At 42.6% G+C, this 23880-nt stretch overlaps 1 protein-coding gene across 6 annotated transcripts in view; it reads left to right on the top strand.

The window, feature by feature from the left end:
• The window catches only part of LOC115205625 (actin-binding LIM protein 3), an 86685-nt gene that overhangs the window by 2411 nt on the left and 60394 nt on the right, over positions 1-23880 (top strand). For all 6 annotated transcript variants that reach the window (XM_029771798.1, XM_029771796.1, XM_029771797.1 and 3 more), the window contains exon 2: positions 14097-14231. In XM_029771798.1, coding sequence (XP_029627658.1) covers positions 14097-14231 — 135 coding nt within the window. The remainder of the gene's footprint in view (positions 1-14096; positions 14232-23880) is intronic.

The following is a 23880-nucleotide window of genomic DNA, read 5'->3' as shown; positions in this document are numbered from 1 at the left end:
TGAATAGATAATAAACAAAAGATAAATAAACACTGAAAAAATAATTAAACAGAAATATTATATTTACAATGGTGTTTGTTCTTCACTGGTTGCCGTTTTCTTGTGGTAACAGGTCACAAATCTTGCTGCTGTGATGTCACACTGTGGTATTTCACCCAGTAGATATGGGAGTTTAACAAAATTGTGTTTGTTTTCAAATTCTTTGTAGGTCTGTGTAATCTGAGGAAAATATGTTTCCATCTCTCTCTCTCTTTCCATTTCCATCTCTCCTACGCTATACGGAATAGGGTGCCTTTTGACCAGGGTCTCTACGCTATACGGAATAGGGTGCCTTTTGATCAGGGTATCTACGCTATACGGAATAGGGTGCCTTTTGACCAGGGTATCTACGCTATACGGAATAGGGTGCCTTTTGACCAGGGTCTCTACGCTATATGGAATTGGGTGCCTTTTGACCAGGGTCAAAATAGGGTGCTTTTTGGAATGCACACACTGTCAATTAAATAACTGAGGGGGTGGTTAGCTAACCACCATCCCAGAGACAGGTTTATTTTATTTAACTGGGCAAGTCAGTTAAGAACACATTTTTATTTACAATGATGGCCTAGGAACAGTGGGTTAACTACCTTGTTCAGGGGCAGAATGACAGATTTTTACCTTGTCAGCTCGGGGATTCAATCTAGCAACCTTTCAGTTACTGGCCAAATGCTCTAACCACTAGGCTACCTTCCGCTCAAGGTAACAGTTCATGCACTAAGGATTGAGAAACAGAAGTATTTCTGGCCATCGGGGCTGCCCAGGCGAGGTCAGGACTTATCCACAGTCACTCCTGTGAGGTGACGAACACACTGAGTCCTTGAGAACCAAGCCTTCAGCACACAGAGTTAGAATCAATAGAAGAGACATGTCCAATCTATGTCTATATATTTCTATGCCTTCAGCCTTGGTGACCTTGGTGGGGGCCGGGCTGGTATAAGTCAACATGTGGTCTGTCTAATAGAGAAGTTTGACCCACTTCTCGCTCCGTAGAGTGACATGGTCTGTCTTTGATGTCACTGGACAAGGGCTTGAATTTCCCGGCAGCATCAGCGGCTATGGTCGTCAATGCCTCCTTGTGGGGCCGTAATTCCCTCTAAATAAACAGAGGCTTTTTGGCCAAAGTAGCCATTGTGCTGAATATAATCATTATAATTCCCTTCACCTGGCTGCCAATCGCCGTAGCCTACCCCGAAGCACCTGTCCCTCACATGACTCTCTCAGATGCAATATCTCAATTCTTATTAGCCCATCACGTCATTGGGTCCTTCTCACAGGCATCACAGCTCTGAGGTAGGCTACAAATGAAGACAGACACATCGTGGATGTAACGGCGTGCGTCCTACCAGAACGAACAGGCACTGACCTTTCTGTCCTACCAGAACGAACAGGCACTGACCTTTCTGTCCTACCAGAACGAACAGGCACTGACCTTTCTGTCCTACCAGAACGAACAGGCACTGACCTTTCTGTCCTATCAGAACGAACAGGCACTGACCTTTCTGTCCTACCAGAACGAACAGGCACTGACCTTTCTGTCCTACCAGAACGAACAGGCACTGACCTTTCTGTCCTACCAGAACGAACAGGCACTGACCTTTCTGTCCTACCAGAACGAACAGGCACTGACCTTTCTGTCCTATCAGAACGAACAGGCACTGGCCTTTCTGTCCTATCAGAACGAACAGGCACTGGCCTTTCTGTCCTACCAGAACGAACAGGCACTGACCTTTCTGTCCTATCAGAACGAACAGGCACTGGCCTTTCTGTCCTACCAGAACGAACAGGCACTGACCTTCCTGTCCTACCAGAACGAACAGGCACTTACCTTTCTGTCCTACCAGAACGAACAGGCACTGACCTTTCTGTCCTATCAGAACGAACATGCACTGGCCTTCCTGTCCTACCAGAACGAACAGGCACTGACCTTTCTGTCCTACCAGAACGAACAGGCACTGACCTTCCTGTCCTATCAGAACGAACAGGCACTGACCTTTCTGTCCTACCAGAACGAACAGGCACTGACCTTTCTGTCCTATCAGAACGAACAGGCACTGACCTTTCTGTCCTACCAGAACGAACAGGCACTGACCTTTCTGTCCTACCAGAACGAACAGGCACTGACCTTTCTGTCCTATCAGAACGAACAGGCACTGACCTTTCTGTCCTATCAGAACGAACAGGCACTTACCTTTCTGTCCTATCAGAACGAACAGGCACTGACCTTTCTGTCCTATCAGAACGAACAAGCACTGACCTTTCTGTCCTATCAGAACGAACAGGCACTGACCTTTCTGTCCTATCAGAACGAACAGGCACTGACCTTTCTGTCCTATCAGAACGAACAGGCACTGGCCTTTCTGTCCAATCAGAACGAACAGGCACTGACCTTTCTGTCCTATCAGAACGAACAGGCACTGACCTTTCTGTCCTATCAGAACGAACAGGCACTGACCTTTCTGTCCTATCAGAACGAACCGGCACTGACCTTTCTGTCCTATCAGAACGAACAAGCACTGACCTTTCTGTCCTATCAGAACGAACCGGCACTGACCTTTCTGTCCTATCAGAACGAACAGGTACTGACCTTTCTGTCCTATCAGAACGAACAGGCACTGACCTTTCTGTCCTATCAGAACGAACAGGCACTGACCTTTCTGTCCTATCAGAACGAACAGGCACTGACCTTTCTGTCCTATCAGAACGAACAGGCACTTACCTTTCTGTCCTATCAGAACGAACAGGCACTGACCTTTCTGTCCTATCAGAACGAACAGGCACTGACCTTTCTGCCCTATCAGAACGAACAGGCACTGACCTTTCTGTCCTATCAGAACGAACAGGCACTGACCTTTCTGTCCTATCAGAACGAACAGTTCCTCAAGTATGTCACAGAATCCATCCTTTAGATGTTAATAATTATCCTATATTATATCTGGAAAACATCACTGGTGTTTAGCCTATATATATACAGTACCAGTCAAAAGTTTTGACACACCTACTCATTCAAGGGTTTTTCTTTATTTTACTATTTTCTACATTGTATAATAATAGTGAAGACGTCAAAACTATGAAATAACACATCTGGAAATATGTAGTAACCAAAAAAGTGTCAAACAAATTCTTCAAAGTAGCCACCCTTTGCCTTGATGACAGCTTTGCACACTGTTGGCATAGTGTAGGTGTGTCCAAACTTTTGACTGGTAATGTCTATGTAAATAAAAGGCTCATTAAAGTTTGGCTACATGTTCAGGTGCCTCCCTTATGTCAGCATAGGTCTGGACATGACAGGCTGTAGCCAATAGAAATCAACCATTTCCAGGCCCAAGGACACATACTAGTCTGTGGTGACCTAAATGATTGAACCTGACACTCTTAGCACACAAGGGGACAAACACCTATCAGGAGGTGACAGCATTCCCTCCCCCATATGCCCCCCTAGACACAACTATGACAACATAACCAACAAAGATGGGTCACAACTCCTGCAGCACTGTTGCATGCTGGGTATGTACAAAGTCAATGGTAGACTTCGAGGGGACTCCTATAGTAGGTACACCTATAGCTCATCTCTTGGCAGTAGTACTGTAGACTACTTTATCACCGACCTCAACCCATAGTTTCTCAGAACATTCACAGTCAGCCAATTGACACCCCTATCAGATCACAGCAAATCATAGTCTATTTGAACAGAGCAATACTCAATCATGAGGTATTGAAGCCGAACAAACAACATATTATTAATTAAATGCTATAGATGGAAGGAAGGTAGTGTAGAAACCTTCCAAAAAACTATTTGCCAACAACAAATCCAATTCCTTCTAGACAACTTTCTGGACAAAATGTTTTCCTGCAACATTGAAGGTGTAAACATAGGGTCAGGACGTGACAGTAGCCGCTGAAGACTCCGGGCTGCGGACCGCCGCTGAAGACTCCGGGCTGCGGACCGCCGCTGAAGACTCCGGGCTGCGGACCGCCGCTGAAGACTCCGGGCTGCGGACCGCCGCTGAAGACACCGGGCTGCGGACCGCAGCTGGAGGCTCCGGACTGGGGAGCGCAGCTGGAGGCTCCGGACTGGGGAGCGTAGCTGGAGGCTCCGGACTGGGGAGCGTAGCTGGAGGCTCCGGACTGGGGAGCGCAGCTGGAGGCTCCGGACTGGGGAGCGTAGCTGGAGGCTCCGGACTGAAGAGCGTCGCTGGAGGCTCCGGACGGAAAAGCGTCGCCGGAGGCTCCGGACTGTGAGGCGTCATAATAGGTTCCGGACTAGTGACTGTTGCTGCTGGCTCCATGCCATGGATCATCTCTACAGGTTCCGCGCCAAGGATCATCACTGGAGGCTTCTTACCATGGATTATCTCTACAGGTGCCGGGCCATGGATTATTCCTACAGGCTTCGTGCCATGGTTTATCCCTACAGTCTCCGGACCATTTATAATCCCTCCAGGCTTTTTGCCAAGGATTATTTCTTCAGGTTCCGGGCCATGGATTACCTCTTCAGGCTTCTTTCCATGGAATATCCCTGTAGGCTCTGGGCCATTGATCATCACTAGAGGCTTAATGCCATGGATCATCTCTACAGGCGTCGGACCATCGATTATCACTGGAGGCTTTGTACGTGGAGCAGGAACCGGTCTCACCGGACTGGGGAGACACACTAAGGACCGAGTGCTCGAAGCAGACACCGGCCGTACTGGGTTATGGATGCGCACTGGAGGGAGAGTGCGAAGAACAGGTACAGGACGTACTGGATTCTAGAGGCGCGCATTAGGGAGAGCGCGAGGAGCAGGCACAGGAAGTACTGTGCTATGGAGGTGCACTGGAGAGAGAGTGCGAGAGACAGGCACATGCTTACCACAAAAAGCACGGGTAGTTGACTCAGGCCTCACCCCTGGCCCAGCCAAACTAACCGTGTGCCCCCCAAAACTGCCTCTCATTTTTCCCAGGTAGGCTCCGATATCTATCGATTACCTGGCCCCAAGTCCAGTTCCTCCTCACCATCCACTCCGTATGTGACCAGGTGTCCATTTCTGGCCGGGCACGCCGCTTGATCCAGTCATGGTGGGTAGTTCTCTAACGTGGGTCGTCTAAAGGAGACCAAGGCGCAGCGTGTATAGTGCTCATATTTACTTTTTAATGAATACACTTGAACAAAACGACCGACGACAGTTCCGTAATGTACACTTTGACAAAACGGAAAACAACTACCCACAAAAACCCAAGAAGAAAAACCCCTACTTAAATATGATCTCCAATCAGAGGCAACAAGGACCAGCTGCCTCCAATTGGAGATCAACCCAAAAAACAACAACATAGAAATAGAAAACATAGAACACAAACATAGAAATAGAAAACATAGAAAAACACAAAACACCCCCTGTCACACCCTGACCTACTCTACTATAGAAAGTGACATCTTACTAGGGTCAGGACGTGACACACGAAGAGCTATTTATCCAAAATGGAGATGTATGGGTAAACCACTTCCCCAAACTTTTCAGACAAATAAAAAAGAACCAAGAGCAAAAACATATACATGATCAAATACACATTTTAGAATCAGCTACTAAAGACTACCAGAACCCACTGGCTTCTGCAATTACATTGGATGAGCTACAGGACAAAATACAAACCCTCCAACCCAAAAAGGCCTGTGGTGTTGATGGTATATTAAACAGAATGATAAATATACAGACCACAACTTTAAATGGGCTATTCTTAAACTCTTTAACATCATCTTCAGCTCTGGCATCTTCCCCAATATTTGGAACCAAGGCCTGATCACCCCAATCCATAAAGGTGGAGACATACAGTATTTGACCCCAATAGCTACTGTTGGAATATGGAATATATATCAATGAATTGGCGAGGGCAGTCTCCAGCACCCGGCCTCACCCTACAGGACTCAGAAGTCAAATGTCTACTGTTTGCTGATGATCTGGTGCTTCTGTCCCCAACCAAGGAGGACCTACAGCAGCACCCAGATCTTCTGCACAGATTCTGTCAGACCTGGGCCCTGACAGTAAATCTCAGTGGGTACAAAAATAATGGTGTTCCAAAAAAGGTCCAGTAGCCAGAACAACAAATACAAATTCTATCTAGACACTGTTGCCCTAGAGCACACAAATATTTACACCTACCTCAGCCTAAACATCAACACCACAGGTGACTTCCACAAAGCTGTGAACGATCTAAGAGACAAGGCAAGAAGGGCCTTCTACGCCATCAAAAGGAACATGAACCTCGACATCCCAATTAGGATCTGGCTAAAAATACTTGAATCAGTTATAGAACCCATTGCCTTCTAGGGTTTTAAGGTCTGGGGTCCGCTCACTCACCAAGAATTCACAAAATGGAAGGAAAAAAATTGGATTAACACCCAGTTGAGCCTCTGCATGCAGAATTCTGCAAAAATATACTTTGTCTACAATACAACACATTTAGACCCAAACAAATGATTAGAAAGCAAAAAGATAACTATTTGGCACACTGGAAAGAATCAACCAAGGAACAGAGCAAATTGTAATGCTATCTGGCCCTGAACAGAGAGTACACAGTGGCAGAATACCTGACCACTGTGACTGACCCTAATTTAAGACAATCCTTGACCATGTACAGACTCAGTGAGCATAGTCTTGCTATTGAGAGAGACCACCGTAGGCAAAACTGGCTCTCAAGAGAAGACAGGATATGTGCACACTGCCCACAAAATTAGGTGGAAACAGCTGCACTTTTTAATCTTCTGCCAAATGTATGACCACGTTAGAGACACATATTTCCAACAGATCACACACACCCACAAAGAATTTGAAAACAAATCAAACATTGATAAACTCCCATATGTTAGTTTAAATACTGCAGTGTGCAGTCACAGCAGAAAGATTTGTGGCCCGTTGCCATGAGAAAAGGGCAACCAGTGAAGAACAAACAACATTGGAAATAAAACCAATATTTATCTGTTTATTTATTTTCCCTTTCATACTTCAAAACTTCTTGAACATTGTTACAACACTGTACAAAAGCCAATAATATAACATTTGAAATGTCTATATTATTTTACTACTTTTGTGTGTGTAATGTTTACTAATGTTTCCCTTGTTTATTTGCCTTTTGTTTGTTGTCTATTCCATTTGTTTTGGCAACGTAAACATATGGTATGTTTCCCATGCCAATAAAGCCCTTTGAATTATATTGAATTGAGAGAGATATAGTGGAAAGAGGGAGAGAGAGAGTGTGAGGGACATGTCACCTCCAATCTCCCACAATCCCTTGTGACTGTGAGCTCTCAGCACGTGTTGAGGTCGGTGTAGAAATAGCAGCAGTCTGCCACGGCCCTTTGTCTTATATCACTTAGCTACTGATCCAGGAGCTGTCTTACCACTTGGTAGTAAAACTACTGAACCACTAAGCTGCCCCATTCACTGATCCAGGACCAGTTTTTAAATAGCAGCAGCCTCCCACTGCCTTTTGTATTTAACCACTTAGCTATCACCTTCCCTGATTCACTTAGCCCAGGGCTGCCCAACCCTCTTCCTGGAGAGCTACTGTCCTGTAGGTTTTCACTCCAACCCTAATTTAGCTAATTTGATTCAGCTAGTTAAGGTCTTGTTGAGCAGCTAATTAGTAGAATCAGGTGTGTTAAATTAGGGCTGGACTGAAAACCCACAGGACTGTAGATCTCCAGGAAGAGGGTTGGGCAGCCCTGACTTAGCCTATCCAGGACCTGTGTAAGTGCCTCCCACGGTGGTGTTTGCCTTACCACTACCACCTTCACTGATCCAGGACCAGTGGTTACAGCTAACAACAATAATGTTAATGAACCACTTAGGTACAACTGATCCAGAACCTTTGTTCTGTTTGTCTGGGATGACTTAACACTCAACAGAGGTAGACATTTACATTTGTCATTTAGCAGACACTCTTCTCCAGCGAGACTTACAGTAGTGAGTCATTTAGCACACACTCTTATCCAGAGAGACTTACAGTAGTGAGTCATTTAGCACACACTCTTATCCAGAGAGACTTACAGTAGTGAGTCATTTAGCACACACTCTTATCCAGAGAGGCTTACAGAGTGAGTCATTTAGCACACACTCTTATCCAGAGCCTCTTACAGTAGTAAGTCATTTAGCACACACTCTTATCCAGAGAGGCTTACAGTAGTGAGTCATTTAGCACACACTCTTATCCAGAGAGACTTACAGTAGTGAGTCATTTAGCACACACTCTTATCCAGAGCCTCTTACAGTAGTGAGTCATTTAGCACACACTCTTATCCAGAGAGACTTACAGTAGTGAGTCATTTAGCACACACTCTTATCCAGAGAGACTTACAGTAGTGAGTCATTTAGCACACACTCTTATCCAGAGAGACTTACAGTAGTGAGTCATTTAGCACACACTCTTATCCAGAGAGGCTTACAGAGTGAGTCATTTAGCACACACTCTTATCCAGAGCCTCTTACAGTAGTAAGTCATTTAGCACACACTCTTATCCAGAGAGGCTTACAGTAGTGAGTCATTTAGCACACACTCTTATCCAGAGAGACTTACAGTAGTGAGTCATTTAGCACACACTCTTATCCAGAGCCTCTTACAGTAGTGAGTCATTTAGCACACACTCTTATCCAGAGAGACTTACAGTAGTGAGTCATTTAGCACACACTCTTATCCAGAGAGACTTACAGTAGTGAGTCATTTAGCACACACTCTTATCCAGAGAGGCTTACAGAGTGAGTCATTTAGCACACACTCTTATCCAGAGCCTCTTACAGTAGTGAGTCATTTAGCACACACTCTTATCCAGAGAGGCTTACAGTAGTGAGTCATTTAGCACACACTCTTATCCAGAGCCTCTTACAGTAGTGAGTCATTTAGCACACACTCTTATCCAGAGAGACTTACAGTAGTGAGTCATTTAGCACACACTCTTATCCAGAGAGACTTACAGTAGTGAGTCATTTAGCACACACTCTTATCCAGAGAGACTTACAGTAGTGAGTCATTTAGCACACACTCTTATCCAGAGAGACTTACAGTAGTGAGTCATTTAGCACACACTCTTCTCCAGAGAGACTTACAGTAGTGAGTCATTTAGCACACACTCTTATCCAGAGAGACTTACAGTAGTGAGTCATTTAGCACACACTCTTATCCAGAGAGGCTTACAGTAGTGAGTCATTTAGCACACACTCTTATCCAGAGCCTCTTACAGTAGTGAGTCATTTAGCACACACTCTTATCCAGAGAGGCTTACAGTAGTGAGTCATTTAGCAAACACTCTTATCCAGAGAGACTTACAGTAGTGAGTCATTTAGCACACACTCTTATCCAGAGCCTCTTACAGTAGTGAGTCATTTAGCACACACTCTTATCCAGAGAGGCTTACAGTAGTGAGTCATTTAGCACACACTCTTATCCAGAGCCTCTTACAGTAGTGAGTCATTTAGCACACACTCTTATCCAGCGAGGCTTACAGAAGTGAGTCATTTAGCACACACTCTTATCCAGAGCCTCTTACAGTAGTGAGTCATTTAGCACAAACTCTTATCCAGAGAGGCTTACAGTAGTGAGTCATTTAGCACACACTCTTATCCAGAGAGGCTTACAGTAGTGAGTCATTTAGCACACACTCTTATCCAGAGCCTCTTACAGTAGTGAGTCATTTAGCACACACTCTTATCCAGAGAGGCTTACAGTAGTGAGTCATTTAGCACACACTCTTATCCAGAGCCTCTTACAGTAGTGAGTCATTTAGCACACACTCTTATCCAGAGAGGCTTACAGTAGTGAGTCATTTAGCACACACTCTTATCCAGAGAGACTTACAGTAGTGAGTCATTTAGCACACACTCTTATCCAGAGAGACTTACAGTAGTGAGTCATTTAGCACACACTCTTATCCAGAGAGGCTTACAGTAGTGAGTCATTTAGCACACACTCTTATCCAGAGAGACTTACAGTAGTGAGTCATTTAGCACACACTCTTATCCAGAGAGACTTACAGTAGTGAGTCATTTAGCACACACTCTTATCCAGAGAGACTTACAGTAGTGAGTCATTTAGCACACACTCTTATCCAGAGAGACTTACAGTAGTGAGTCATTTAGCACACAATCTTATCTAGAGAGACTTACAGTAGTGAGTCATTTAGCACACACTCTTATCCAGAGAGACTTACAGTAGTGAGTCATTTAGCACACACTCTTATCCAGAGAGGCTTACAGTAGTGAGTCATTTAGCACACATTCTTATCCAGAGCCTCTTACAGTAGTGAGTCATTTAGCACACACTCTTATCCAGAGAGGCTTACAGTAGTGAGTCATTTAGCACACACTCTTATCCAGAGAGACTTATAGTAGTGAGTCATTTAGCACACACTCTTATCCAGAGCCTCTTAAAGTAGTGAGTCATTTAGCACACACTCTTATCCAGAGAGGCTTACAGTAGTGAGTCATTTAGCACACACTCTTATCCAGAGCCTCTTACAGTAGTGAGTCATTTAGCACACACTCTTATCCAGAGAGGCTTACAGTAGTGAGTTATTTAGCACACACTCTTATCCAGAGCCTCTTACAGTAGTGAGTCATTTAGCACACACTCTTATCCAGAGAGGCTTACAGTAGTGAGTCATTTAGCACACACTCTTATCCAGAGAGGCTTACAGTAGTGAGTCATTTAGCACACACTCTTATCCAGAGCCTCTTACAGTAGTGAGTCATTTAGCACACACTCTTATCCAGAGAGGCTTACAGTAGTGAGTCATTTAGCACACACTCTTATCCAGAGCCTCTTACAGTAGTGAGTCATTTAGCACACACTCTTATCCAGAGAGGCTTACAGTAGTGAGTCATTTAGCACACACTCTTATCCAGAGAGACTTACAGTAGTGAGTCATTTAGCACACACTCTTATCCAGAGAGACTTACAGTAGTGAGTCATTTAGCACACACTCTTATCCAGAGAGACTTACAGTAGTGAGTCATTTAGCACACACTCTTATCCAGAGAGGCTTACAGTAGTGAGTCATTTAGCACACACTCTTATCCAGAGCCTCTTACAGTAGTGAGTCATTTAGCACACACTCTTATCCAGAGAGGCTTACAGTAGTGAGTCATTTAGCACACACTCTTATCCAGAGAGACTTACAGTAGTGAGTCATTTAGCACACACTCTTATCCAGAGCCTCTTACAGTAGTGAGTCATTTAGCACACACTCTTATCCAGAGAGACTTACAGTAGTGAGTCATTTAGCACACACTCTTATCCAGAGAGACTTACAGTAGTGAGTCATTTAGCACACACTCTTATCCAGAGAGACTTACAGTAGTGAGTCATTTAGCACACACTCTTATCCAGAGAGACTTACAGTAGTGAGTCATTTAGCACACACTCTTATCCAGAGAGACTTACAGTAGTGAGCCATTTAGCACACACTCTTATCCAGAGCCTCTTACAGTAGTGAGTCATTTAGCACACACTCTTATCCAGAGAGACTTACAGTAGTGAGTCATTTAGCACACACTCTTATCCAGAGAGACTTACAGTAGTGAGTCATTTAGCAGACGCTCTTCTGCAGAGAGACTTACAGTAGTGAGTCATTTAGCAGACGCTCTTCTGCAGAGAGACTTACAGTAGTGAGTCATTTACATTTACGTCATTTAGCAGACACTCTTATCCAGAGCGACTTACAAATTGGTGCATTCACCTTTAGCAGACACTCTTCTCCAGAGAGACTTACAGTAGTGAGTGCGTAGATTTTCATACTTTTTTTTCTTACTGGTCCCCTCTGTGAATCAAACCCACATAAGCACCATGCTCCACCAACTGAGCCACACGAGAGAGCAAGATAGAGAGAGAGAGCGAGAGAAAGAGAAAGAGAGAGAGAGAGTTTGGCCTTGGCTCATTCAGCTGAAAGGCATTATGATGCCTCTAGACAAAGAGAGAGAGTTTGGCCTGCATGTGTGACATACTGTAACTATCAAAAGTGGAGTTATGTCACACATGCAGCTAACACAAATATATGGAAATGTCTGCTCTACCCATAATTACAACCAACTAATTGCAGCATTATCGCAAAAATGGAAGAGACAAGTGGAAAGGGGAAAAGTAAGGAACTTGTCTGTTGCCTCTGCATTAAAAACCAACATTGGTTAAAGAAAATTGTGATAAATGAAAAAATATACCAGTTTCATTTAAGGAACAAAACATTGATAGCTGTGCCATATAGATAGCAAAATAGTTGAGAAGAGATTTTTGATGTACGGATTCCATGGCACATGATACGCAAAACGACTTCAAGGTTTTCTATTTATATTATCATACAAAAGTATTGCAACCAACAGCATGTTATATATATGGGGGTTACTTCCATCCCAGCTCTGCAGATTTTGCTGCGAAGAGACAGAATCATTAGATCATTTGTTTTGGTACTGTCCATATGTAACTTGTTTTTGGTCACAGGTCCAGGAATGGCTGAAGAACTGTAACATTTACCTAGAGCTAACTCTGCAGATAGCAATACTGAGGGATCTGAAAAGTGATAGTCAATCGATCAATAATATAATAATACTTTTAGCATAGTAAATTTGTGAAACATCACAGCACAATTGAAAAATATATGGCAAATAGAAAATTGGATGGTCTTCAGAGATAGATGGGAGGGGTTGAGGGTAGCTGAAGGGTGGGACTAATAACAACAAGATAATGAATGTAAAATATACTGTGTCTGTAAAATGTATATAGGTTCAGAACTTTTGTGAAACAGCACAGTTAAAAATATATGGCAAAATAAAAATCCAACTGGATGGTGTTCAGAGATAGATGGGAAGGGTTGAAGGTAGCTGAAGGGTGGGACTAATAACAACAAGATAACTATTGTAAAATAGATTGTGTCCGTAAAATGTATGTAATACCTGTCGGGGTGTTAGGTAAAAAATATATGGGGGATTGGAAATTACAACTACATGGTGGAAGCCCCAATCTATCTGCAATATTAAAGCTGATCGACCCCCTGTAAATATTTTAAGATATAAAAATAATAATATAACAAGTACCACAAGATAGTTTTGAGTGGAATTGTCCTTTAATCTGGGTAATCCAGGGGTGTGTACTTTCCCTCGCTCTGCTGTTGATGTCCTCAGGAAGGAAGACAGGTGAAAGGCATTATCCTCTCCTCTCCTCTCCTCTCCTCTCCTCTCCTCTCCTCTCCTCTCCTCTCCTCTCCTCTCTTCTCCTCTCCTCTCTTCTTCTCTCCTCTCCTCTCCTCTCTCTGCTGTTGATGTTCTCAGGAAGGAAGACAGGTGAAAAGCATTATCCTCCTTCTCTCCTCTCCTCTTCTCTTCTCTCCTCCTCTCTCTGCTGTTGATGTCCCCAGGAAGACAGGTGAAAGGCATTATCCTCCTTCTCTCATCCTCTCTATGCCCTGGCTAGTGGCTAGCTCCCATGATACCTATACTCCTCCTCTCCTCTCCTCTCCTCTCCTCTCCTCTCCTCTCCTCTCCTCTCCTCTCCTCTCCTCTCCTCTCCTCTCCTCTCCTCTCCTCTCCTCTCCTCACTGGAGGACAGAAGCCTAGAGGATTACTCTACCTGGCACACACTACTTCCCCCTTGTCACAGAGAATTTGGTTAATCTATGCCAATCCCACACTCAATTTCAGGTTGCTTATCACTGCAGACGGGCATGGCAGTGGCCTAAACACACAGAAACATATGCACGCACGCACTCACTGACACAGACACACACACACTATGTCTAGTACCCACTTGTTCATTGGCATGTCTGTGGAAACCTGTGGAGTTTTGTTTTGTTTTGATTCCTCCCGTAACATAATATAGTGGTAGACTTCCACCATTCCCCTTGCATCCTGTGTTGGCACAAGCACAGATGATATATATTGACTGTTTTGTATTGTTGGTTTCATCCCAGGTGGCACCCTATTCCCTGTGGGCCATGTTAAGTATCGAACTCTATAGGGAATATAGTGCCATCTGGGGGACAAACATCGACTATTATGATTGGATGAGGCAGCTGTCTAAAAGCCCCTCCTCCTGTCTTTTTACAGCCTATCAGCAGGGCTCTTTGGGCAGTGAGCGGAGCTCTGGACCAATCCGGTGCCAGCATTGTCGGGAGGTGTGTAAGGGAGAGGTGGTGCGTGTTCAGGACACACACTTCCATGTCAAGTGTTTCACCTGTACAGGTAAGGACATGCTGGGCAACCTTCCCTGCTCATTAGAAAGGTGTCTGTCTGCACTCTGCATGGAAAGCCCTCTTCCTGCAGTAGTAGGTCACCCCTGAATGTTAACCTCTCTGGGAAATGTGGGACGCTAGCGTCAACAGCCAGTGAAATAGCAGGGCGGCAAATTCAAAACAACAAAAATCTCATAATTCAAATTTCTCAAACATACAACTATTATATCCCATTTTAAAGATACACTTCTCGTTAACCTCTCTGGGCCAGTGGGACGTTAGCGTCCCACCCTAGTCAACAGCCAGTGGAATCGCGTGGCGCGAAATACAAATACCTCAAAAATGCTATAACTTCAATTTCTTAAACATATCACTATTTTACACCATTTTAAAGATAAGACTCTCATTAATCTAACCACATTGTCCGATTTCAAAAAGGCTTTACAGCGAAAGCAAAACATTACATTATGTCAGGAGAGTACCGTGCCAAAAATAATCACACAGCCATTTTCAAAGCAAGCATTTATGTCACAAAAACCAAAACCACAGCTAAATGCAGCACTAACCTTTGATGATCTTCATCAGATGACACTCCTAGGACATTATGTTATACATTACATGCATGTTTTGTTCAATCAAGTTAATATTTATATCAAAAAACAGCTTTTTACATTAGCATGTGATGTTCAGAACTAGCATACCCACCTCAAACTTCCGGTGAATTTACTAAATTACTCATGATAAACGTTGACAAAATACATAAGAATTATTTTAAGAATTATAGATACAGAACTAATTTATGCAATCGCGGTGTCCGATTTTAAAATAGTTTTTCGGCGAAAGCACATTTTGCAATATTCGGAGTACATAGCTCGGCCATCACAGGCTAGCTAATTTGACATCCACCAAGTTTGGGGCAACCTAAACTCAGAATTACTATTAGAAAAATGGAATTACCTTTGCTGTTCTTCGTCAGAATGCACTCCCAGGACTTCTACTTCAACAACAAATGTTGTTTTGGTTCCAAATAATCCATAGTTATATCCAAATACCTCAGTTTTGTTTGTGCGTTCAGGTCACTATTCGAAGGGTAACGCGCGAGCGCATTTCGTGACAAAAAAATTAAAAATATTCCATTACCGTACTTAGAAGCATGTCAAACGCTGTTTAAAATCAATTTTTATGGTATTTTTCTCGTAAAATAGCAATAATATTCCAACCGGACAACGTTGTATTCATTCAAAGACTGAAAGAAAAAAATTGATAAGTCTCGTGAATGCGCATTTCAGTCTCACTGTCCCCAGGCAGGCCACTTACAAACTCTGCTGCTTTACTTTGCCCAAAGACAGGAGACATGTCATTCCGCTTTCTGAACGCTTTAGAGAGCCAATGGAAGCCTTAGAAAGTGTCACGTAACAGCACAGATGCTGTAATGTTGATAGAGATGCAACAGAAGGACAACAAATTGTCAGACAGGGTACTTCCTGCAAGGAATCTTCTCAGGTTTTGGCCTACCATATGAGTTCTGTTATACTCACAGACACCATTCAAACAGTTTTAGAAACTTTAGAGTGTTTTCTATCCACATCTACTAATTATATGCATATTATCGTTTCTGGGCAAGAGTAGTAACCAGTTTAAATCAGGTAAATTTTTATCCGGCCGTGAAAATACTGCCCCCTAGCCCCAACAGGTTAATCCAACCACATTGTCCGATTTCAAAAAGGCTTTACAGCGAAAGCATAACATTAGATTATATTAGGACAGCGCCGAGACAAGAAAAACCACACAGCCATTTTCCAAGCAAGGAGAGGCGTCACAAAAACCAGAAATACAGCTAAAATGAATCACTAACCTTTGAAGATCTTCATCAGATGGCACTCATAGGACTTCATGTTACACTATACATGTATGTTTTGCTCGATAAAGTTCATATTTATATCCAAAAACCCCATTTTACATTGGCGTGTAATGTTCAAAAATGTTTTGCCTCCCAAAACCTCCGGTGAATGAGCACATCAATTTACAGAAATACTCATCATAAACGTTGATAAAATATTAAACTGTTATTCAAAGAATTATAGATACACTTCTCCTTAATGCAACCGCTGTGTCAGATTTAAAAAAAACTTTACAGCGAAAGCACACTTTGCAATAATCTGAGTACAGCGCTCAGACAACAACAACAAGCAATACAGATACCCACCATTTGAGTCAACTAAAATCAGAAATAGCATTATAAATATTCACTTACCTTTGATGATCTTCATCAGAATGCACTCCCAGAAATCCCAGTTCCACAATAAATGTTTGTTTTGTTCGATAAAGTCCATCATTTATGTCCAAATACCTCCTTTTTGTTTGCGTGTTTAGTCCACTACTCCAAATGCAGGAAGCACGCGCAAAATGTCACAACAAAAAGTCAAAAAAAGTTATATTTACGTTCGTAGAAACATGTCAAACGATGTATAGCATCAATCTTTAGGATGTTTTTATCATAAATCTTATATTCCAACCGGACAATTCCAATGTCTTCAGAAAAGAAAAGGAACACAGCTAACTCTCACGGGAGTGCGCGCAACTGAACTCATGTCATTCTCTCAGTCATCTGACTCCAGGACCTCTTATTCTCTCCCCAGTCACAGTAGAAGCATGAAACAACATTCTAAAGACTGTTGACATCTAGTGGAAGCCTTAGGAAGTGCAAAATGACCCCACAGACACTGTATACTGGATAGGGAATCACTTGAAAAACTACAACCACTTCCTGGTTGGATTTTTCTCAGGTTTTTGCCTGCCATATGAGTTCTGTTGTACTCACAGACATCATTCAAACCGTTTTAGAAACTTCAGAGTATTTTCTATCCAAATCTACTATAATATGCATATCCTACCTTCTGGGCCCGAGTAGCAGGCAGTTTAATTTGGGCACATTATTCATCTGAATTTCTGAATACTGCCCCCTGTCACCAAGAAGTTATCCTCTTTGGGAAAGGCATCCCGCTAGCAGCACACCTCAACAACATCCGGTGACATTGCAGAGTGCGAAATTCAAAATACAAAATACATCATATTAAACATTCATGAAAATACAAGTGTCTTACATCGTTTAAAAGCTTAACTTCTTTTTAACCCAGCAGCTTTGCCAGATTTCAAAAAGGCTTTACGGCGAAAGCACACCATTCGATTATCTGAGGACAGCGCCCCGCATACAAACGCATTACAAACATTTTCCAACCAAGCAGAGGCATCACGAAAGTCAGAAATAGCGATAAAATAAATCACTTACCTTTGATGATCTTCCTCTGTTTGCAATCCAAAGGGTCCCAGCTACATGACAAATGGTCCTTTTGTTCGATAAAGTCCTTCTTTATATCCCAAACAGTCAGTTTAGTTGGCGCGCTTGACTCAGTAATCCACATGTTTCCCTTGTTAAAAATGCATACAAATGAATCCAGTAAATTACCAATAAACTAAGTTACCAAACAAGTCAAACAACGTTTCTAATCAATCCTCAGGTACCCTAATATGTAAGTAAACGCTAAAATTTAAGACGGAGAATATTATGTTCATTATCGGAGATAAATAACGAAGTGTGCGCCCTCACCGACACGCCCCACAACACTACAGCCAAAATGGGAGCCGCTTACAAAAACCACAAAGACTGTTGACATCTGCTGGAAGCCTTAGGAACTGCAATCTGGGAGGCATTCCTTTTATAATCCCATAGACAGCCATTATAATGAGTGGTGAGCTGAATTGTATTTTTCCCAGGTGGATTCTCCTCAGGTTTTCGCCTGCAATATCTGTTCTGTTATACTCACAGACATTATTTTAACAGTTTTGGAAACTTTAGAGTGTTCTATCCAATACTACCAATTATATGCATATCCTAGCTTCTGGGCCTGAGTAACAGGCAGTTTACTTTGGGCACCTCATTCATCCAAACTTCCGAATACTGCCCCCTATCCATAAGAAGTTTTAAACACACTAATGAGATGTAAAGTGTTTCTCCTTAGAATCTCTACCTACAGTGTGATGCATTGTGTCATGGAAACAACAGTATGTTCTTAACACAAATGCTGTAGATAGGGTCCATAGCCTTGTGGCTGTGTAGTCATCTTCTTAGATCCTCTATGAGATAGAAGTTGAAATGCCTGCTCCAGTACAGCACATAGTTCACTGCCACCATAGAATGCTTTTGTATAAGTAACTTAGTCAAGGATTGTTTCATGTTTTATGATATCCCCCTCTACTTTCACTTGTGTGTTTTCAGTTGAGGGGTTGCTGTGGTAACCATGTGAAGGGGATCCCTCTGTCTGATTCGTGGTTATTCTCAGCATCACTAGGGAGCCTCAACCAATGGGAAACCCCCATTACAGACCCCAGAGACCAGACAGAGGGTTCAGACAGAGAAAGAGAGTGAGAGAAGGAGAGAGAGAGAGGGAGGGATGGAGACAAAGATATATATAAATAGAGAGAGAGACAGCGATGGAGGGAAGGAGAGAGACAGGGGTAATGGGGGGGGGGTGTAACTTATAGTATCCCCCTTTGGGTGGCAGGTAGCTTAGTGGTTAGAGCATTGGGCCAGTAACTGAAAGGTTGCTAGATCGAATCCCGAGCTGACAAGGTAAAAATCTCTCGTCCTGCCCCTGAACAAGGCACTTAACCCACTGTTCCTAGGCCGTCATTGTAAACAAGAATTGGTTCTTAACTGACTTGCCCAGTTAAATGTTAATAAAACATTTTTTTTAAATGATGTCATCATACTTTTCTCTTTCAATCTCTCTGCCCCTGCCCTCTCACACTACCCCTAACCTGAACTCTCCTCTCTACTCCTTTCAATGGAACACATGGGATAATCCCAAAAGTGCAAAATGCAAACTCATGCACAACTCAAATAGTTTGACATTGATGTATTTGACCTAGGTCTGACCTAGACCAAAGCAGAGACGTGATGCCAGTACAGTAGAGCAGTATTGTGTGACCATGCCCTCCCTCTCTGTGGTTCCAGTAGCATCGATGGCCACAGCTTTCTAAAGACCAGCTATTGTTTCACTGTCACCCCTATCCTTCACTCCCTACCCTTCCCTCTCAACTACATGTTCTCTTCTCTATTCATCCCCCCTCTTTTCTCTGCTGTTTGTTCTTCATTCCTGTTGTTTGTCTTTGACTAATGATGATCTGGGTGTATGATGGGGAGTGAAACAGACACATGATGAAAGATAGAAAGATGGAGAGAAAGATGGGGAGAAAGAGAGAGAGACATAGAAAGAGGTTGGTCATGGCTCAGGCAACAGTTATCAAAACAAGCATTTATATATCTCTCTCACTCCCTCTGTCTTTCCCTCCCTCCCTCCCTCCCTCCCTCCCTCCCTCCCTCCCTCCCTCCCTCCCTCCCTCTCACTCTCACTCTCTCTCTCCCTCTCTCACTCCCTCCATCCCTCTCTCACTCTCTCTCTGACTCTCTCTCTCTCTGACTCTCTCTCTCTCTTGCTCCCTCCCTCTCCCTCCCTCCCTCCCTCTCACTCTCTCTCACTCTCTCTCTCTCTGATAGTTATCTAAGCATGAAATCAATTTAAGCATGAAATCAATTTCCCATCATGGGACAGTTTGACATTGACGTGTTTAGCATGTGATAGAGAGGCTGAACAAAGAAGTGTGTGTGTATGTGTGTGTGTGTCTGTGTGTGCACACGTGTGCATGCGCATGTGTGTGCGTGCATAAGTGCATGTGTGTGTTTGTGATAGGGAGGCTGAGAAGAATTTCAGGAATTGTAAAATGCCAAGGTATGTAAGGTACAATATGTGGTCATATTTGTCATAATATGATATTAGTTTATCTTGATCTTTCTAACTTTGTCTGTTTGTGTTGTCTCTGTCTGTCTGTAAGGAAACATATAGGTAAAATGTAGGAAACATACAGAAAAGATACAGGAAACATATAGGAAACATGTAGGAAACATATAGGAAAGATACAGGAAACATATAGGAAACATGTAGGAAACATATAGGAAAGATATAGGAAACATATAGGAAACATGTAGGTAAAATGGAGGAAACATACAGAAAAGATACAGGAAACATATAGGAAACATGTAGGAAACATATAGGAAAGATACAGGAAACATATAGGAAACATGTAGGTAAAATGGAGGAAACATATAGAAAACATATAAGAAAGATACAGGAAACATATAGGACACATGTAGGTAAAATAGAGGAAACATATAGGTAAAACGGAGGAAACATACAGAAAAGATACAGGAAACATATAGGAAACATGTAGGAAACATATAGTAAAGATACAGGAAACATATAGGAAACATGTAGGAAACATATAGGAAAGATACAGGAAACATATAGGAAACATGTAGGTAAAATGGAGGAAACATATAGGAAACATATAAGAAAGATACAGGAAACATATAGGACACATGTAGGTAAAATAGAGGAAACATATAGGTAAAACGGAGGAAACATATAGGAAACATATAGATAAAATGGAGGAAACATATAGGAAACATATAGGTAAAATGGAGGAAACATATAGGTAAAATGGAGGAAACATATAGGTAAAATGGAGGAAACATCTAGGCAGAACTCTTTATATTCAACTCATTTCACCTTGGGAAACAGAAAGTGCCATTCCCTGAGGAGCTCTCCCTTTATTTCCTTCCTTCTACCACTGTCTGTTATTATCACAATGTGCTTCTCTTTCTTTAGCTGTGTTCGAATACCCATACTAACATACTGTATACTACATGCTTAATGAGTGTATACTACATACTATATACTATTAGTTCATTTTGGTATACTGTAAACAGTACAGTATCCTTTCAGTTGACAGTACTAGCTCTTCGCCGGTCTACCAGAAGTTAATGCTGTTACTACACAACTTCTTGCTAGCTAGTTAGCATAACAAATTACTAGTTAGACATTTTACGACATCGGTTGTGTTCTTAAATTCAATCTGGAGTGTCAGAGTGCGCTTGTAAATTCAGAGCATTGTCAGATTGTCCATTTGTAAATTCAGAGCGTTTCACTATCGAAGTGCACACTGGATGCTCGGGTGGAGGAGTAGGGTTGATTTGAGCATTCTGACCATACAAAGGCAGTCAAGCACCCAAGCTAACGTTGGCTAGCTTGCAAGCCACTTCCAGACACAAATGAGAGTGGCCACTCTGACCATTTTACTCGCCCTAGCAAAGCTGGTTAGGAGGTTTTCAGTGTTATCCAGAGTGTTGGTGACTAACTGTGTTGCTGGCAACAATTTAATTACGCTTTTTGCCATCGTTAACTGACACCGGCCATATTCAACCGGTGTTGAACGCTAGTCAATTGATTATTCTGCGCTCAGACTAGAGTGCTCTGAAATCGGAGTAGATAGCCAGAGCGAATTTACAAAAGCACCCGAATGTCCATTGAAAACGCACAACAACTATTCCATTTAACTTAGCTAAGAATGACGGGAATAATCAAGTCAATAAACGTTGGGTAGTTAGCCTATAGTTAATATACTGGCAAGTTTGATGTATAAGTAGCCAACTAACATTAGGTAGCTAGCTAACATACCGGTACATACTGCTGTAATGATATGTTATGTGGTTCGTAAGGACAGCGTAGCTAACAAATTGTCAGCCAACATAACGTGTAAGGAAACGTATTTGAAAATAATTACTTTATTACATTGCTCAACATTTTGTTAACATTTGTCATAATTAGTTAAAGCAATGAATTTGTATCGGCTTTCGTTGGACTTCGGCTGCATATTTTCCGCAATTTTCTTCAAATCTGAAAACGATGTGAAGCAATGCCCATTTCCGGAATAATTGCATCATGGGCACTAAAGTACAGAAATAGTGTCCTCTGCGTGTATACTTCATATTTTGGTGAATTTAGTACGACATCCGGAAACTTTTGGCATGCTAACTATATCCATACTATGACCAATAAGCATACTATATACTCAATTCACGTCACAAATAGTACGATTAGTGTGCGTAGTATGAGTATTCGAACACAGCTTCTGTCTGTCTGTCTGTCTGTCTGTCTGTCTGTCTGTCTGTCTGTCTGTCTGTCTGTCTGTCTGTCTGTCTGTCTGTCTGTCTCTCTCTCTCTCTCTCTCTCTCTCTCTCTCTCTCTCTCTCTCTCTCTCTCTCTCGCTCCCTCCCTCTCGCTCCCTCTCAGCAGTGAGTTCAGTAGCATTGTGATGGATGGAGACAGCGAGAGAGAGGTTATTATTACAGCATTCTGTTGACTGTAGCAGCAGACTCAGTTATAGGGAAGTCATTATAATGCCATTCTGTTGACTGTAGCAGCACACTCAGTTATAGAGAAGTCATTTTAATGCAATTCTGTTGACTGTAGCAGCAGACTCAGTTATAGAGAAGTCATTATAATGCAATTCTTTTGACTGTAGCAGCAGACTCAGTTATAGAGAAGTCATTATAATGCAATTCTGTTGACTGTAGCAGCAGACTCAGTTATAGAGAAGTCATTATAATGCCATTCTGTTGACTGTAGCAGCAGACTCAGTTATAGAGAAAACAATATTTATTTATTTATTTCACCTTTATTTAACCAGGTAGGCCAGTTGAGAACAAGTTCTCATTTACAACTGCGACCTGGCCAAGATAAAGCAAAGCAGTGCGACAAAAACAACAACACAGAGTTACACATAAACAAACGTACAGTCAATAACACAAAAGAAAAGAAAAATAGAAAAATCTATGTACAGTGTGTGCAAATGTAGAAGAGTAGGGAGGTAGACAATAAATAGGCCCTAGAGGTGAAAATAATTACAATTTAACATTAATACTGGAGTAATAGATGTGCAGATGATGATGTGCAAGTAGAGATACTGGGGTGCAAAAGAGCAAGAGGGTAAGTAATAATATGGGGATGAGGTAGTTGGGTGTGCTATTTACAGATTGGCTGTGTACAGGTACAGTGATCGGTAAGCTGCTCAGACAGCTGATGCTTAAAGTTAGAGAGGGAGATATAAGACTCCAGCTTCAGAGATTTTTGCAATTCGTTCCAGTCATTGGCAGCAGAGAACTGGAAGGAAAGGCGGCCAAAGGAAGTGTTGGCTTTGTGGATGACCAGTGAAATATACCTGCTGGAGTGCGTGCTACGGGTGGGAGTTGCTATGGTGACTAGCGAACTGAGATAAGGAGGGGCTTTACCTAGAAAAGGTTTGGCGACGGATATGTAGTGAGGGCCAGCCAACGAAAGCATACAGGTTGCAGTGGTGGGTAGTATATGGGGCTTTGGTGACAGAACAGATGGCACTGTGATAGACTACATCCAGTTTGCTGAGTGGAGTGTTGGGGGATATTTTGTAAATGACATCGCCGAAGTCAAGGATCGGTAGGATAGTCAGTTTTACGAGGGTATGTTTGGCAGCATGAGTGAAGGAGGCTTTGTTGCAAAATTGGAAGCCAATTCTAGATTTAATTTTGGATTGGAGATGCTGGAAGGAGAGTTTACAGTCTAACCAGACACCAAGGTATTTGTAGTTGTCCACATATTGTAGGTCAGAACAGTCCAGAGTAGTGATGCTAGTTGGGCGGGAGGGTGCGGGCAGCGATCGGTTGAAAATATGCATTTCGTTTTACTAGCATTTAAGAGCAGTTGGAGGCCACAGAAGGAGTGTTG

Source organism: Salmo trutta, chromosome 13, assembly GCF_901001165.1.
Source record: "Salmo trutta chromosome 13, fSalTru1.1, whole genome shotgun sequence".
NCBI lineage: Eukaryota > Metazoa > Chordata > Actinopteri > Salmoniformes > Salmonidae > Salmo > Salmo trutta.
The sequence above is the reverse complement of the archived record's forward strand: the minus strand, read 5'-3'. Positions and strand labels throughout refer to the sequence as shown.